This window comes from Arvicola amphibius, chromosome 5 (genome assembly GCF_903992535.2).
Source record: "Arvicola amphibius chromosome 5, mArvAmp1.2, whole genome shotgun sequence".
Classification (NCBI taxonomy): domain Eukaryota; kingdom Metazoa; phylum Chordata; class Mammalia; order Rodentia; family Cricetidae; genus Arvicola; species Arvicola amphibius.
The window spans coordinates 98,453,579-98,472,677 of record NC_052051.1 but is presented as its reverse complement, the minus strand read 5'-3'; the positions used below and the strand labels follow the sequence as shown (position 1 = coordinate 98,472,677).

At 45.0% G+C, this 19,099-nt stretch overlaps 1 protein-coding gene across 1 annotated transcript in view; it reads left to right on the top strand.

The window, feature by feature from the left end:
- B4galt6 (beta-1,4-galactosyltransferase 6) overlaps positions 1 to 19,099 on the top strand; it is a 75,242-nt gene that overhangs the window by 41,603 nt on the left and 14,540 nt on the right. Inside the window, exons 4-5 of the mRNA XM_038330449.1 lie at positions 13,883 to 14,007; positions 18,800 to 18,916. Coding sequence (XP_038186377.1) covers positions 13,883 to 14,007; positions 18,800 to 18,916 — 242 coding nt within the window. The remainder of the gene's footprint in view (positions 1 to 13,882; positions 14,008 to 18,799; positions 18,917 to 19,099) is intronic.

Here is a 19,099-nt window from a genome sequence, read left to right as displayed (position 1 = left end):
TTCTTATGAAGTCCTTTATTTTGTGAAGTTCAAATCACAGTTTTTCAAATGGGTCACTCTCTAAGACTGCCCTTTTTAAAAAAGGCTTTTCTTGCCTCGACACTGTACATATACACCTTGATTTCCTATTAACATTTTGCTTTTGTATTCATATTTTGCATCCAGTATGTAGTAGTGACCCATGTACTATAATTCAAATATATTTTTTTTCAAACATCTCTTTCTCTGGCTTGTGGAGATAAGATGCTGTCTTCGGCTCTCAGAAGCTGCCCTCCTCTTTCCGCCCTTGGCCTCCACTTGTCGCATTTAGGAGTCGTCTCCATAAGCTCCTTCATGTCTTGATTTTATGTACTTGAAGGTTCAAGTAAACTTCTTTGCGATTGCTTATTTATCCCCGTGCTCTATTAACCTTAGTATTTAAGGGTGCTTTTTGTTTCTTTGTTTTTCGAGACAGGGTTTCTCTGTGGCTTTGGAGCCTGTCCTGGAATTAGCTCTTGTAGACCAGGCTGGCCTTGAACTCATAGAGATCTACCTGCCTCTGCCTCTGCCGGGATTAAAGGTGTGTGCCACCACAGCCCGGCTTAAGGGTACTTATATCTTTATTGGGGAAATTGCTCTCTGCAGTTAAACTCGGGGCCTCTGGGAGAGCAGCCAGTGTTCTTAACCACTGCGCTATTTCTCCGGTCTCCATAGCTTTTTAGTTCATGGTTGGTAGATGCTGTAGCGAACACAAAGGAGACAGGCTTTGTTTGCCACATGGCTTAAGAAGAGTGAGGGGACCCCTAAAAGGTCTAAGCTTTAAGACTTCCTTTCAGGACTCAATTAAAGACGCCACAAGTAGCTAAAGGGGGAGCTAGAAATCTGAGGGTAAAGAAGTCTACTCACAACAGGTTCCGACTATCCATAATTCTTTATTCTTTTTTCTTCAATCCATCATTTCTCATTGTTCCTTCTTGTTCCCCCTTGTTCCACATTGTTCTTAGTTCTACATCATTCTCCCTTGTCCTTTCTGTTAACTGTTCCCAGTCATACATAACCTTAAAACCAGCAATTCCCCAGTCCTTGCAGGTTCCAGGGCCGGAATTCTTTTGCCCCATAGAAAATCAGATAAAAGTTTTCACGGAAGGACACACACAGATCCATGGGGGTGGGTAGTACAGGTCTGGTGAATTCCTTAAAGGAGAAGGTGAGTTAAGAAAGGAATTAAATCAAGGAATTCCAGAGGGGAGGGTTAGTGTGCTACACTACAGTTTTAGGTGGTTTGTAAGGAGCTAAAGAGTTTATTCTCAGTAAAATTATGAATAGGGCACAGAATGTTTAAATCAGCCCTCCACTTCTTTTCTCCCAGTAGACGTAGAGGCTGCGAGGTAACTAGGCAACCTAGGGGAAGTTGGTGGCTCTTGATCAGATAGCACATACACTGGACACTATAATTTCTATGGGCCTGGGTTTGGAGTTAGACTCACTGCTCTACGCGAAGAAGAGACCCAGGCCTCTAAATTATCAGTTCTGGGCTCTGCTGTAATCAGCCGTTCTGATCGTGGGTGTTGTAGGGTAAAACCAGAGTAGCAGCGTGGACAGGTAGTAATTCTGTGTCCTTGGAGATCTGTGAATATCTTAAATGGGATACTCTTTGCCTGGACCCTAAACTCTGACCAAATGCCTACTGGTAAAGGTAATTGCAGGAAGGCAGATCTCGTCATTTACCTAGGGAAGAGGAACGGAGGCCTAGCAGTGGGAAACTGTTCTGAACTGTGGGAATTAATTCCCAAATATGTAACACAAAGGTTACAGAGCAGTAACACCAAAAAGCCTTGCCTTTTGGTTTAGCCTTTACCAGATCCCTTGGTTCTGATAAATGGAAAATTGGCTGAGCAATTACTGTATAATGTTGTGGCTTGTAGCAGAAATGGTCTTTCTCCATGGAGGGTGCATCTGAACCACCCAAAAGGTTCTGTAGAGCCCTGCGTCCCTCCGAGTTTCCTTTCAGTGTGGCTAATGTGGCACTGGGAAATTTCATTTTAAAGTCCCAGGGCCCTGCTGATGCTGATGAGGCTTGGTATACCAGCCTCCTGACCTAGATCCTGACCTCACCCAGGCTGTATAGAAAAATTGCCTGGGGAGAGAGCCTCTGTCCTGTTTTGGCACAGCCCAAAAGGTTCTGGTTTTATTGATCTAAACTGTGCCCTGGAATTAGCAAAATAAACAAATGATCAAGTGAATCTGATCATGCTAGCTCTGTGTCCCACGGTGAGAAATGACACAAAGTGGCTCGTGCTAGCTCTGTCTGTCCTACACAAAAAAATGACAAGAAGTGACTCCTGTGGCCTCCTCCTCTGTCATTTGTTATGACAGCCTTGTTTTCCCAAAGTAAATGTTTTTGTCTGTGCAATATTGAAGCCACTGGGAAGTGTTCTGTTGAGTATTGATTACAGTAATTTTCTCTTCATAATTTGCATATTCAGGGAATTATAGTTGCAAGAAATCTTTGTCCTTAGTTTAGTGACCATTTTCTTCATTAGTGGTTTATGGATACTAATTAAACAGTTTGAAAGTGTCTGCCTGCCAGGACCTCCTGCCAGCAGCCCTCTCCTGCAGTCCTACAGCTCCTGTTGGGTGGCTTCTCTGGCTTGGTGCTTGAGTCCAGCTTGGCTGCTGTGGGCTCTGGGGCTGCCTCTCCACTGGATTGACAGCTACCTGTTTACAGCAGGCTTCTGCATGGTTCCTAGCTTAAAACTGAGCACCAGTCTCATGTCCAGGGAATCAGGGCAAGTGCATTATTTGACAGAAAATGTAGTCATGTACTGGTGATATTTCAGAATGGGAACTCTAAGTATAGCCAACATAATGAGGCTTCTGCAGAGAGGGTCCTTTGAAGAGAGAGAGACAGAGAGACAGACCTTTGCTGGTCATGTGACTCTGCCCAGGGCATCTCTGTACCCATCTGTAACACCCGGATTGCAGTGCCACCTTAAGTGTGAATGGGGATGAATCGCAGTATGGCACGTGAAACTCAACCAATACTAATTGGATTCCTTCCTTCTCCCCCCCTTTTTTTTGATGGAGCCAGACTTTGTAATCACCAAGGGGATGAGGCATGTGTGTCATCCTGAGGCTTTATACCTGGCTGTGCAGCCTTAGAACAGATCCCTGTGGCCACAGAGAGTGGTGCTATGTGATGTCTGAGTGCAAACTCTTGTAGTATACAAAATAATTGAATATAATAACTTTCTAAGATGTAGTTGGATGCAAAACATTCAAATATGGGCGATCAATAATTTCCCGGTAGCTGCTAGCTGTGATGTGAACTGATGTTGGTGTGCTGGATTAAGGGAGTATAAGTCTCCCTTCTGGAGTCTTCTGTGGTCTCCCTTAGTGCTGCCGTAGGATGGCCAGTCCCAGATTTCCATACTGTGGAGTTTGAATTTCAGCAGTGTTTGATATTCAATAGTGGCCAATCATACTACAAAGTCTATTTTTTTATGGTTTTTTGAGACAGGGTTTCCCTGTGTAGCAGTCTTAGCTGTCCTAGAACTAGCTCTTGTAGACAAGGCTGGCCTTGAAATCACAGGGATTCGCCTGCCTCTGCCTCCCGAGTGCTGGGATTAAAGGCATGTGCCACCACAGCCTGGCTGACTATTTCTTTGCTATTTAATATTTATAGGCTCTCCAGAGGGCAAATCCACTCTCAGCTTTTTTGAATCTATATTAGGCTCTTGGTGATAACCAAGCGAAATAGAAATCTGCCTTCCCAGAGCATAAACACAAGTGCTTAGCACGGATGTTTTGGTTTTTCTGTGGGGCATAGCTGGAAAATGTCAGCTGTGCATGCTGCATAACAATGAAGATGGACTTAACTTCCGTCCAATTGTCTGACTGCCACTCAAATAGAATGCACTGGCAGTGACTCTTCCTTATCCTGTCCTTGCCCTGATAGTCCCCGTAGCTGCAAACCTTACCAATGCAGGAGCTTGCTAAGATGGATTTTAATGAGTGGATTGAAATTCAGCAAAGGTGAAAAGCAAGTAAACTTTAGAAGAGCTCACACAATGCTTAATGCAACAAACTGTCAATCATGTGGATGTCTGTTGTTAAGGGGGGGGCTCCCACAGGAGCACAGCTAGTGTGATCCAGCAGAACTGGGAGGAGCAGGCAGCACCCAGAGAAAAGCGGTGTTCTGTCCTCAAGGTGAGGCGAGAGGCGGAAAGGAGAGACTCTGAGGACTTTGGAGCTGGGTCTTCCAGCCAGTCCTGCAGGAGCTGAAAGAACAGCCTGGGCTGTTCCCGCAGCCGGGAGGGCACTCCAACTGGAGGCACTGTGAGTGGGTGGCTCTGAAGATGAGGCTGGAGTGGAAGGGTCTGTGGATGCTGCTGGGGGATCCGCAGGCAACCACGAGACGGCTTTCAAGGGAGGATCTGGGGCCATGTGCAAGGGGAAATGAGACCATTAAAGGTCCGGAGATAAATGATAGACTAAGTGTATTCTTCACAGGGGTGTTCAGATGAGTTTCAAAGCGGTTAGGGAGAGGGTGGAGTCAGGTCACTGGTGAGGCATGTGGCAACCTTGGCCAGATGTCCTGTCTGCCTAAAGGTTGTCTGACTTGGTGCTCCTTTACTGAAGCAACAACTCAGATATGTATCACGGTGGAGAATGAGGAAATTCATGAGTTCAGTTGGGCATGTTTTATTGGGAGTTCAGGAGACATAACTTGGGGTCTGAATTTTGTTAGAGGAACATGGTTGGAAATAGGAAGTGAGACAGAAAGCAGGCTGAGGACTGGGCTCTGAGAGGCCTGCAATTATGGGGTGAGATGTGATTAATAGAGGAAACTGGGAACGACACATGGAAGTCAGAACAGAGTCCTGGGGATCAACTGTTCCTGAGAGCAGGTGGAATGAGGAACTGGGTAAAGGTCACTGAACTCAGTGAGCCGAAGATCTATGCCAGCAACTAGAAGTCAGTCAGGGTTATAAACCAGGATGATCTTCAAACTTAGGGTTTTTGAGACAGGGTTTCCTTTGTAGTCCTGGTTGTCCTGGAACTCCCTCTATAGACCAAGCTGGCCTCGAACTCTTGCCTCTACCTCCCACATGCTGGGATTAAGGCACACACCAGTACCACCCAGCTCCAGCCCCTCTTTTCATTGGTTTCAAAAAAAGAATGTTTCAAATCTGTTCCACCTGGATGATTTTAAAAGATAAAAGTTTATTGGGCTAGAGGATGAGAACGAGGGTCCAGAACCTGACTGGTGGGCTCAGAGACCAGGAGAGCTGCTCGCCAGTGTGGTTGGAGCACTGCAGGAGAACAGAGAAGAAGGCTGGGAGATGTTGCAAAGAATGGAGTCTGTAGAGAAACGGAAGGGACACAGGGATGGCCTCAGGTTGATGAGCTAGCTGTGGGGAACAGGGAGGCTGGTCCCGGAGGCTACATGGTGGACAGTCCCTGTGGAGATGAATCTAGAAACTTAAGGCCTTGCTTCCATGATGCTCGGTGCAATTAAGAGGTCTATATGTGCATGAGACAGAGGTGGTGGGGGTAGTGGGAAGAGGAGGCAGGAAGGGAAGGAAGGAGAGAGGAAGGGACAGAAGAAGGGAGGGAGAAGGTAGGGCGGGCAGGGGAGAACACAGAACAAACAATCAGGCAAGGACGAAGTGCCATGAAAGGTAGGAACGGAATGGAACGTAGAGTCAGCTAATCACTAATTAAAGGTGACTCACCAGATAACCAAGAAAGGCTGCCAACGCGCTCACAACATGACCCTTGTGTTTGTACGAAGGTGGATGTATTGGAGGCCTTAGATGGTATTGTCACCTCATGCTGGGTTAATCTGTAGTTTTTCTTCAGTGCTCTGTGTTAGGTGAAGAATTCTGGCACACATAACCCTTGCTTCAGGGTCAGATTTGAGTCCAGGTGTGAGAAGTGCAGAGAGGAGAAGCCAGCGTTGGTGAGGGTTCTGTGATGGGATTCAGGCCATCGGCTGTGGTTCCTGGGTTCACGGAGGACAGGTAGTCAGCCGGGCTGTTTCTTCAAACCCAGGCCTCCACCAGTCAAACAACACAGACCTCTAAGCAAAGCTCTGGCTTCTTTGTTGCAAACCATACTATATGTGGCTTAAGAAGACAGAATCTATGGGAAAATACTAGAGAAACTCTAGGAAACCTGGGTTGCCAGTTAGATCGAGAGTTAGAGGAGCACAAACAAGGCCTGGCCCACACTGAGAAGTGCCTCTTGGTGCCACTTGGCAGAGCTCACAGTTGCCCTCAGCCACACTCAGATCTGGAGACAGACTTGCCATTGCTCGGTACCCTCAAGCCACCATGTGGCAAGGCATTTTGCAGAGTAGCCTGTCTTTATACTGTTTATTGCTTTTCAGCCTTTTGTAATCACATGACTGTCTTTTCCTGAAGGCTGGATTCTAAATTCTTCCTTTGGGAGGTCAAACTCAGCAGCCGAAAATATACACAATTAGAACTGGGAGCCACAGACATGACCCGTGGGCATCTCTTGACACAGAGGTGTTGACAGGGGGGCCCAAAACGTACATTTTAACACGAACACCCCCTTGTTTGGCAAATCTTTTTTATGAGGCTGGATACTGAGGTAATATTAAGACAGGAAAAAAGAAGACACAACCGAGAGGCCATGGAAGGAACTTGCAGGAAGGGAAAGGGGGTGAGAAAGGAGGAGGCTACACAGGAGGGCAGTGGATGCCAGAGAGTGTGCAGGGCAGGAGGCGCTTGTCAGGGAATGGAGCTGTGAACCGGAAGGTGCTGTTTGTGGTGCAAGGAAGCAGTTTGGTGAGAGGGAGAGCGTGGATGTATTCTTCATGCTCAACGTTGGAGCGGTGGATTCGGCCGTGTGGGCGCCTTCCCTACAGTTTGCAAGCAGGAGAAGGATCTTTGCGAGGTGAGCCAGAAGGGCTGACGATTTGTGCAGACCACTGGGACACATGCGTGGGGATTTCCTAGTATGTGTGTTTCTCTGGGAACACATTTGAAAAGGAGAGGCAGATGATGAGCTGGATTTTCTTGATTTCATTTGTGTAGTGGCTTTTGGGGAACAAAAAAGAAGCATTGCATTTAATGCACACGTTGAACCCTATGCCAAAGCAGAAAGGACTAATGGATGTGTGTCTCAGAAGCAAGGACAGAGAGCAGTAGTGGTGGCAGCTTGTGTCTTCCAAGGGAATGGTCAGGCTTTTTATTGTTGGGGGAGGAGAGGGCAATTTGGAAGCATCTGATGAAAGGTGTGGGTCCTCCTAGGAATTCCCAGAGTTCACAGGGGGATTACAAGGCAGAACGAGGAACAGAAGCCGTAAAGGTTGGCTGGAGGTTCAGCTAGTTGGTAGTTTTTAATTAGTTGATCAGAACGAGTCAAGGAAAAATACGAGCAAGAGAGAAAAATGGGCGTTAAGAATTGTGTACTGTTTAGATTAGAAGACAAGGGCCTGGGCAGTGATGGGGTCTGCCAGTTTGGATCATTTACACATGCGATATTTTTGGTACAAGTGTTTTTAGAGATGTGTTGTAGCACCTGGTTGAGTCAGAGAATACAAAAGCACAAAAGAAAGGACATGGGGTACAACAGCTTACTGCCACCATGCATGCATCTACCCACCCACCCACCTATCCATCCATCCATCCATCCATCTATCATGTATTCATATATCCATCCGTCTACCCATCCATCTATCCATCCACCCACCCACCCATCTATTCATCATCCATCCATCCATCCATCCATCCATCCACCTACCCACCCCTTTCATAACCCATATATTCATCCATCCATCCATCCATCTACTCGCATTTATCCACCCACTCACCCATCTTCATATCTATCTATAAATCTTCCTACCCCCTCCTACCCGCTCCCTCCCATATACCCTTCCATCCACCCACCCACCCCTTCATCCACCAATCTACCCATCCACCCACTCATCCATCCACCCACCCACCCTCCCCTTTCATCCACCCGTATGCCCAGCCACCTGTCCATCCACCCATCCATCCATCCACCCATATACACATCCACCCGTCCATTCATCCACCCATCTATTCATCCACCCACTCACCCATCTACATATCTAACTACTCATCCACCCACCCACCATCTGCACACCCTCCTACCCACCATCCATTCATACATGCCAAAGGCACTGCAGTTAGCATTGGGATTTGTAACTGAAAACTTATATGCATAGAAAGCTCTGGTTTGGTCATTTCAAGAATAGCTGAGTAAGAAAACATTTGTTAAAACAGTTATGGAAATTCTAGAAGTCAAGCAGTCTATGTGAGGCATCTGAAGGAGTGCCTAGTGCGAGCCTCAGAGAGGACATAGGTGACCGATGGCAGTGTGAGTCATAGCCATTCAGCCACGGAGCTAGACTGGGAGGCTCAGGAGGGTGGGGGAGAGAGCAGCCTTCTCACCAGAGAGGAATATTCCTGGGAGTCTTTCACACTGTCCCTTGAGCCCTGGACAGGGTCTCTCTAATACCCTGGAAACAGAACAGTCGCAAAGGCAAAGAACTAAAAATTAGACCTTTTACACCAAAGACTGATGGAGACCCCCATGTGAGTGATGAAATCATTTTGCACTGTTGATTTATGGGAAAGAGCAGCCATCTGCAGATTGCAAGCCTTACATATTTCACTCGAGCTGTGAGGAGGACGCAAGCTTGAGTAATTCACCTGAGTTGTTTGTGATTCTGAGAACTGTGTTTAATAGGAAAAATAAAGAACAGCTCTGGATTGTGTCTGGGGATGTGTTACAGTTCACATCACCATACGCCTGTCTTTTTGGTCCTTGAGAGCCTAACAGGCTCTGGGCCCTCCGGTCCAGCGTCAAGACAGGAGGTCAGTGTCTTCAGGAGGTTTGGAGTCTTTGTCAAAAGTGGAGCAGCTACAGTATTCTCTTTCACAACAGTCCTTGGGCCTGTGGGCGTGGCTGCAAGACTGACAGGTGGCTAGCCTTGGCCAGGTTTCCAGTGCAGGTGCTTTGTAGCTTGCTCTATACTTTCTGACTCTCGCCCCACCCTCCAAAGAGGGAAATTTGTTGTGATAAATTGTTTTATTTGTATTGTTTGCTGATTGATTCTACTTCTGAGTAAGGGCAAGTGGATTTTAGTGAATGTATTTGTTTCTTTGATCTTTCAATCTTTAACAGCAGGCAGAATTCACTTATTGGCTAGAGAAGAGAAGGAGTTTAGCCTGGACGGGTGAAGGTACCAGTCTCTGGGAAGCTCTGTATACCCACTGCAAATAAACTCGCGGGCTGGCTGGCCTGGCTGGTGGCTCCTTGTACAAGCAGTAAGGGTGAAGGGTGTGTACACACTCCTGGCTCCTTCTCAGCAGGTGGCTCTCAAATGCTTTTGTAAAGCACTGACACTCTTTTTTTTAAATTCATTTTTATTGAGCTCTACATTTCTCTTTGCTCCCCTCCCTACCCCTCTTCCCTCCTCTTTAACCCTCTCCCAAGTCCCCATGCTCCCAATTTACTCAGGAGATCTTGTCTTTTTCTACTTCCCATGTAGATTAGATCTATGTATGTCTCTCTTAGGGTCCTCATTGTTGGCACTGACACTCTTGTAGGGACCAGCTGTATATAAGAAGTAAAAGAGGCTTTCCTTAGGAATCAGAAGACCTGCATCCCAGAATGGTGTTGCTGCTATGGCTGGCGGGATGGCTGCATGTCACTGGGTCATCTCTGCCCTTCAGCTAATAAGGTGTTAGGATTCCAGGGCGTTCTACATTTCCTATGGGTACACAGAAAAGCTCATAGCGGGTGATGTGGGTTACCCATTAGGAGGCAATCAGGAGGAAGATGAAAACAGGTCACCTCAGGTGTCAGACATCCTCTGGGCAGCCAGCAGGAACCCAGAAAGCCTGACTCCTAATTTAGTGGACCGTGTATATACATTGGAGATAGAAATTAAACTGCAAGGGATGCTGGGGGAAAGCTGCTGCTGATGATTACAGATGCTGAGCCAAGAAAGCTGGAGAAAAGACAAAATGTTGTTTAACAGTGCAGGAACACAAACTTCAATTACTTGCGCAAGCTGCGTGTAATTTAGCCTGATCTCTATCATTTTAGTAACGTGCTTTGAAATGCATCTGATTTATTTGTGATTTCTTTCTTTCTTTTTTTCTTTCTGACACATTCCTGCAGCTTGCTTTGTAGAGCAGGCTAACCTCAAACTCAGAGATCAGCCTGCCTCAGGCTCCTGAGTGCTGGAATCAAAGGCGTGAGACACCACCTCCCAGCTATTTGTGTGATTTTTATTTGATGAGGTTTTTTTGTGATCAAGTCTTGGTATTTCGGGCCTGATGTCTACTGTTACTCTTATATTTGACTTGTCTTTCTAAGTTCACTGGCTTCATTCTGGTTTACATACTGCAATCTGACCGTTTTAAAGATCTTAAAATCTTTAAAACGGTCAGATTGTCTTTTAAGAGACACTTTGCGATTTGTCTCACCGAAGTGTGGGGATTTGTTTATAAATTCATCAGTAGAGCAGGCTGGCATTAGAAGATGGATTTCCCTAGTTCACTCTGGGGAGAATCGGCACTTACGACTACAGCAAATGCTGCCTGCAGTCTCTGATGGCCCTGCTTCCCCAGGTGAGGTGGGGTGGGAGCAGAGGCTGTGGAGAGACCTGAGCATCCAGAGGAGGGAAGGCAGGGGATGTCTGGACAGAACCAAGTATGTCCTGTGCGCAGTTGTGGCTGGGAGAGGGCTGCTGGTTTATCCTTTATGATGCCAGGAAGTTAGGAGGGAGAATTGACCCAAGGGCATTCTAGACTGTGTTGTACCTCTCTGGACTTGAGCAGGTGACAGGTTAGTGAGCTGCTAAAAGATGACCCGTGGTTCCATCTTCCTGGCTTTACTGAAGATGGGGGACGTTGGGGGACCAACGTAGTGAGCAGCTGCTGCACAGTTCCTGGAGGACTGAGAAACTTCCAGCTCTTAGTTCAGGAGTTGACTAGACTGAGAAGAATTCAGTCTCGTTTCACAGTAGACGCATGAGTGTTAGTTACATTGGAGACTCATTGCTTGGTAGACCAACAGTGTCTTAGAAATTCCTGACTTTTCAGCTCTGTATAATCAGGGGCCTGGTACATGGCAGGCACTCAGAATAAATACGTTGACTTATATTTGCAAATTTTCTTTCTTAAGAACTACTGGGAGTGGGGGCCTAGAATAAAGGACCCAAGTTTGGTTCCCAGCACCCACTTAAGGTAGCTTACAACGGAGGCTCATTTGACTTCAAGGGCAGCTGCTCGCTCTCTCTCTCTCTCTCTCTCTCTCTCTCTCTCACCCCCCCCACACACATACACACACACACAAGTAAATGGAGACAGCTCGTTCATTTCCCGGCTATCCCGAATAACTACACAAAACTATATTAAATACAACATTGTTTGGCCTATTAGCGCAAGCTTCTTATTAAGTAGCTCTTACATCTTAAATTAACCCTTTTCTATTAAAGGTGTGGCCTACTAGTAAGGTTCCAGCATGTCCTTCTCCTACAGCAACTACATGGCGTCTCTCTGACTCTGCCTACTCTCTCTCTATATATATATATCTTCCAGCCTGGCTATATTCTGCCCTTCCATAGGGCAAAGCAGCTTTATTCATTAACCAATAAAAGCAACACATATACAGAAGGACATCTTACCCCCTGACACCCCGCCACACACACAATTTTAAAAAAGAAAAACGATGTGTCAGGGGTCCAGTTATAATGGTGCATGTCTAGAAGCCTAACCAGGAAGCTGAAGCAAATGAGAGTTCAAGGCTAGGGTTGCACCTGGTGGTGTGGGTCTGTAATCCCAGCTCCTCAGGAGACTAAGACAGAATGACTGCAGCTAAAACAACTTGGCAAGGCTTTTTTTCACAATTAAAACAAGCAAATGGGGTGGATGAGATATAGTTCAGTGATAGAACACTTGCTTAATGTGTGTCGTGGGTTCAGTCACCAGCACTACCAAACCCAACCAACCAACCTGTGGGAGTTCAAGGCTATCCTAGGCTACTACTTAGTGAGATTCCATCTCTGTCTTCAGTAACAAGTCTATAACTGGGGATTTGGCTCAATAGTAGTATCAACATGAACAGGAAGGTGCCGTAGAGACCTCTTAGGTAAGCCTGGTCCTTGACTGTACTGCAGAAATGTGTTTCAGGACCAGCCAGAGTGAAGCAAAGATAGGTTGCGAGACATACAACATAAGAAGACCAAGTGTCTTTAGGTGGCTGTATACATGATTATGTGGCTTTGTAAGTTACATTGTTCAGAGAATGTAATTTCCAACAGACTTTAAACAGTTTACAGGTTAGGTAAAGTTTAAACATATATAAACTAAGCTGGTTTGCTCATTTATCTTTAGGAATCTTTTCTTGATTTTTTTTTGTAAATAAAATTGTAAGGTGGTCTCCTGAGATGCAGGGTTTATGTTTGGGGTCTAGAGTAGTGCTAACAGACTGCAACTCAAGCCCACAAACATTCTGGCCCCAAGAAAGCATCATTTGCTGTTTCACCGCCCTTTGGGAGACCAAACACTGCCTTTGTGCTTACTTTTACCAGTACATTGCAAATTCTTGATTATCAACCAGCAAGAAATGTAAAATAGTTAGGGTGAGAAGCTTGTTTTCCTTTTTATGTGTCTTTAATTCTTCTATCTTTCTCTCCTTTCTCAATACCTTATATGGGGCCCTGTGTTCTCTCTCCAGGGGCTGGAGGATGGGGGAGAAGGTCCGTAAATAATAGTGATAGCAACCAATGCTTCCTGAGTATATCTAGTGTCTGTCCTGTCCCCTATCCTTCCTACAGGTGACAGTCCTTTCTTAGGGTCCGTGGGGGAATTGATTTCAGGACCTTCCTGTCCAGTGTGCTCTAGTCTATGGATACCTCAGTCCCTTACATAAAATGTCATATTTGCACGCAACCTATGCATGGCCTCATGTATGCTTTTAACCACCCCGGGATTAGTAATAATACCTAATAGCTTGTAGGTATCGTGTGTTTAGTTTGTTTAGGGAATAATGACAAGAAAAATGTCATGTTTTGATGTGAGGTCCATTTTATCTGTGGCTATGGAGCCTGCTGATACTGCTGGCTTTTGAATTAAATGGATGTGATCATCTTGGAGGGCAAGCATCATTGCACGCTCCTACAGATGGGGAAGCTGAGGCAGAGAAAGCACAATGTCCCCTAGTAGGCTCTAGGATTCAGGTCCCTCTGATCACTCGATTAACTCTTCACTCTTGAAGAGTTTTAAGGGCTAGGGAGATGGATGATTTGGAGAACTTCTGCCTCCCAAACATGAGGGCCTGAGTTTAGGCCACCAGAAGGCACATAAAAAGCCAGATATGTTGGCGTGTACATGTGATGTACATGTGATGAAGCGATGAGAGGCAGACACCGTGGATTCTGTTCCCTTGTAGCACATTTAGCCTATAAACTGCACATCCCGGCCAATGAAAGGCCCTGTCTCAAACACAAGGCAGAAGGTACCTGAGGACTGAGACAGAGAAGTTATCCTCTGCCCTATGCATGCACGCCATTCATGTGCACATCCATGCATGCACACATACTTGACACACACACACATTAGAGTGTGCTGTGTTAGAATGAGGTTCAACATTTTCCAAATATATTAAATACATAGATTTTTACTTAGAAGTGTTTTTACTAAAAAGCGAAGAGCTGGAGAATTTTGTTCTCTTCAGCCAATGTGCCAAATATAGTGGGGTAGCCATACTAGTTACCATCTCAAAGTGAAAGGAGGTGTTAGTCAGTAAGTACGTGGTGATGACAGGAATAACCTGTACTGCCCGTCACTCTATGACTGATGCTGGTTTTTTCATGTGTTTTGTCTTGCAGGGGGATTCCTCAGTGTCAACGTGAGTGAGATCAGTTTTGATGAAGTTCATCAGCTCTTCTCCAAGGACGTAGAGATTGGGCCAGGAGGCCACTGGAGGCCCAAAGACTGCAAGCCCAGGTGGAAGGTGAGGCATTTTTCCTCAAAGGCTATGTGACAGTGACTAAGGATTTAGGGACAAGGTGTGCTTTGTTCAAAACAGAGAGCAAAATATTTTTTTTTTAATTTTTGATAAAATGAAAGTATAAAAAAGTAAGTATATAACGCGCAGACCTTTATAGCTTCCTTGCAGTCAGCGCTGCTCTTTTGAAGACTGTAAGGGCGTCTGTACCTGCACAGAGTGTGCTCCTGTGTTCAGGGTCCCAGGGTTTCTGGTGAAAAGGTGAGACCAGTCTAACTTGCAGAATGGATTTCTTTTTGGTACTGCCTTGTTCAGGGGAGAGGCCGTTGAGCCAATGACTGCTGACGCCTGTAGGTATTTCCCACCAGTTTCTGGAATGGAGAGCTCACAGGAAGGATGCTAATGTCCTTATTTTCAGTTGGATTCAGTCTGGGGCTGCCAAACTGTTTCTCAGTCAGTCCCCAGAGGCCTCTCAGAGTTCATGGTCAAACTTGGAAGGGAGGGCTTCGAGCTCTTTGCTTGGTTTTCAGAATTCTATTTAATGGCCTGTTTGAAAAATCATAAGGGAGTGAGTCAGCCTCTTGTGCACTAAAACAAACAAACAAACGAAAACAAAACAACAGCCAAGAGAACTGGTTGGAAGTTGCTCTCAATCCTGTGAAAGTGACCCTAAAGGAATATTTGTATAATGGTGCTGTGTTAGAGTTCAGCATGGCACCGTGTACTGGAAATGAAAACCAGCTGTCATCGAACGGGTGGTATACCCTCAAGATTTGATGTGACTTTAACCTGGGAATAGCCCTTTTAAAAAATAACAGTGTTCTTCTAACATATTTGTATGTTAATATCAAAGCAAAATCCCTAGTAGGAAGGTGAATGATGTTTTGTTCATCATCTGATAAAGATCCTGTGACATCATTGACCTGACCTTGAACTCCTGTTCAGGGAAGCATGCATTTCTCCCACATCCCTGGTGTAGCAGAATATTTTGTTTGAGGTAAACAGAGCAGTTTTGTTGAGTTGGGTTTATGAGATTAATAAATGCCTTTGGGGCCTTATTACACAAGAATAAATAAAGGTTCAGTTTTCTCATGACCTCAAGCAACTTAGAAAGCTGCCTCAATGCATTTCAGTGCAAATTTTAGGGAAATATTTTATAATTTCATAAATGAATTTTCATATTTCTTTATAGATCCTTTAAGCAGTTGTATCTGTATGAAGCAATCTACTTTAGAAAATGCTCTTGGAAAATGGGTTGTTTTTATTGCTTGAGTGGGGAGTGTATATGTTGAATGCTATGTAAGAAAAAACAGAGTCATGACAGCTGAGGCATGCCACAAAGGCCATTGCTAAGACGTAAACAGGACACAGGATGTGTGTATCGAACTGGTGGCATAGTTAGGATCAGGAGACTTGTTCATTCTGCTTACTGTGGTTTGTACTGGATGGGTCTTCACTTTTCTAGAGTATTTTCTTCTATTTTTTGGGACAGCTGGAACCACAGGGGTCATTCTTAATTAGAGCTATTAGTGAGCTGTATGCTCATGTGACTGATTAGGATCGGAGGAATTCATGGGAGCAAAGCAATTTAGGGATTAAAAAAACTTAGCTCCTTTGATGTAGGGGCTGTATGATAGCCCTTAGATCAGCTTTGAGCCTCTTAGTGAATCTATTAGTCAAGGTTCTCTAGAGGAACAGAACTTACAGGATGAATATATGTATTCAACCATACAAGGCAGTTCTTGAACAAAGTCATCAGACATTAACCTCTTGTAAAGAGAACAGACAAGAACTGCCTCCTCTCCTCTTTATCAGGCTGAAATTTGTTCCTGCAGGCCCTGGAAATAAGGAAGAAGGGGAAGGTAGCTAAAACCTCCAGCAGAATGGGAGCTCAGTAGCTCTTATGTTTCCATCTGATTCAGTGGCAACAGCTAGCTGGGCTCTAAAGCAACCTGGAGAAAAGCTGGTGTAAGTGGTGGAGTTCTTCAGAGCGTGTACCGGGGCAGGACCCTGGTATAAAGAAGCGGTGGAGTCCTTCAGAGTGTGTGCCGGGGCAGGACCCTGGCGTAAGCAGTGGAGTTCTTCAGAGTGTGTGCTGGGGCAGGACCCTGGTGTAAGCAGTGGAGTCCTTCAGAGTGTGTGCTGGGGCAGGACCCTGGCGTAAGCAGTGGAGTTCTTCAGAGTGTGTGCAGGGGCGGGGTCTTGCTGGGCGAAGTCTACGTGGCAGACGTTTTCTTTATTGTCTCCTCATTGTGTACTTAGGAGGAAATAAACAAGGGGGAAGTGCACAGATAATTCAGTAAGACTAGTGCTTTGAAATGGGAAGTGACTGAATGGTGTAATTTTTCTTGAACAAGAGGCAGTGAGGAAGAACTTCTGTCTTCCCCATGTTTCCACAAGAGAGGGATTTCTCCAAGTTCACACCTGTGGAAGAAAGACCCTCAACGTGAATAACATGGGACACTGTGCTCTCTTTCTCAACAATAAATTATAAACTATTAAGAACATTGCCCCACATATAGGAATGTCATAACACCAAGTTAATTTTAAAGATATTATGTAGCTTTATTTTAATGAAAATACACACACACACACACACACACACACACCAGGTGCACACACATATATAGCTTTAGGCCTGTCACTTCAAACGTGATAGCATCTGCTTGTCTTTTGGACAGGAATTTACTATTAAAAGTTTCTTTTGTTTGCCAGGATGCTTTCTTTAAGAACATTCTCAGTTCCTTACTAAGATAGAAAATGAACAACAGCAACAACAAACCTTCAAGCCCAAGTCTCTTGGTGTTTCATATGCTCCACTGAAGCTCTCTCTGTATTAAAGACTGACCTTGATGTTTGCTGATCCTTACCTGTTCAGCTCCTCAACCTAGTTGTATTTACTTCACATGGGCTGTCATTAATGGATTGTCACTTATTTGGTGGCTTCTTCGCTTAAATATCTATAATTTGATTTTCTTTTAAGATTTATGTTTCATGAGTGTGTACACATGCGTGTGTGTAGAAAAGAATGTCAGATCCCCTTATCTGGAGCTGGAGTTACAGGTGGTTGTGAGGCGTATGTTGGGAATGGAACTCAGGTCCTCTGAAGAGCAGCAAGCACTCTTAACCACTAAGGCATCTCTCCAGGCCCTATAATTTGATTTTTAAAAATTTATTATTGTGTAAATGGTGAATGCCACATATGTACTGTGTTGTGGGAGGAGGGGCCAGAGAGCAAGTTTCAGTGCTGGATCCTCAGGCAATTTGTCATCTCCCTCTCTAATAGCTCTAATTTGCCTTAATTGCTTCTGGAGCCTATTTGTATCAAGTCAGCAACTTGTAGCCTGAGGCAAAGCCAGGAGGGTAGATTTCACTGCCGCCCCCACTGACCGGAGCTCAGTAAGGGACAACAAGGGACAGCAAGGACTAGTCCTCACCATCTGACTAGCTCTCCCTTGGACTTTGGTGTGAATCGGGGCCCTGGGAGCTGGTTGGCTGCTTATTGATTTAGGAATTCCTCCAGTGTGCCAGCCATACTGAAGCTCACCTTCAAGTCCCTGCTTAGCATCTTCAGTAGTCACCAAGTGGGGGAATGGGGAGGGAGTCCTGGATATCGCAGTAGCATCATCCTGATCCTCACTGTTCTGAGCTCAGAGATATCTTCTGGGCAAATCAAATGGGAGTGGGGTCCACAGGGCGTCGGAATCATGGTGGTCCTGTGATTTACGATGTAACACTGCCCATGACAGCATGGGAATGCCAGCCTCGCAGACTGTCTCTGTTCTCGCTATCACCTCAGGAAAGGAAAGAGAAGTGTGGCCTTTCTAGTCTACACGCCCTCAGGTTTACTAAGCCGGATCTCCTTCTGAGTAAACCCTTGACTCAGCTTTTTTTTCCATTTGCAATTCTGGCAATATACATGGCTAAATATCATGTTTTGTTTGTTTGTTTGTTTTTTCTGGTGTTGGGAGCTGAATCCAGGACCCAGGGTTCACCTTTGACTATACCCTTATCTCCATTGTTGATTTTTTGTTGTTAACAATGCCTAAGGTCATGTCCTGATTTTACAAGTGAAATGAGTCCCAGAACTTAGCAATTTCAATTATTTGTAGTTTTTTTTTATTCTTTTGGTTCAGTATATTTGGTCTAAATAAAAATTTCAACAAACTTATGGTTCTTTCAAAATCCAGAATCTAGAGTGGTATAGACGTGTTTTAGTAACCTTTTCATTTTTTAAAATTGTTTGAAAATTTGGTGATTTTTGAAATTTATCATGTGTAGAAAATATACTGTATTGATTTCAAGCTTTATTGTCAAGTTACCAGCCACAATAAAGCCAGTTTAACTCAAAAATTAAGGAAAGTGAATTAGAAGATACTTTAGCTTTGTGAAGGTCTGAATCTGATGTGTAAGATTTTGCTTCTCTGGTAAAGTTTAAACCCTAGAAGTTAAGGATGCATGTGTGTGTGTCTGTGAGAGTGTGTGTGTGTGTGTATGTCTGTGTGTATGTGTCTGTATGCATGTATGTGTCTGTGAATGTGTGTGTGTGTCTGTGAGTGTCTGTAGGGGATGAGTAGTGCTTAGGAGTGCTTCTGTTCCTGCTGGTTTCACAAGACCTTAGTAGGTGTGAAATAGTGGCCGAACCTGTGTGAGCACAGTGTGGAAGTCTGGTGAGAAATTCACAAGGCTGTGACGTGACGGCACTGGAAGGTTCCAGGGCTCAGCTGTTTTATGCACCTGCAGGGCTTGCTGCGACCCTGCCTTGCTCATGCTGCAGGTGTTCTGTTCTGTTTTGAAGGTGGCCGTTCTCATCCCCTTCCGTAACCGCCATGAACATCTTCCAATTTTTTTCCTGCACCTAATTCCGATGCTCCAGAAACAACGGCTGGAATTTGCCTTTTATGTCATTGAACAGGTGAGGACGCTTTTCAGAATGCCACTAAATATTCTAGAACTTCAATTGTGATGGAGTTTGATTAAGAATACTCAGCCAAAGTTCGTCGGTGAGTCATCCTTGGATTTAGGATTGAATGAAATCATATTTGGGATTGAACTTGTATTTTTTTTTAATAATTACAATCTGGTCAAATGAATTGAG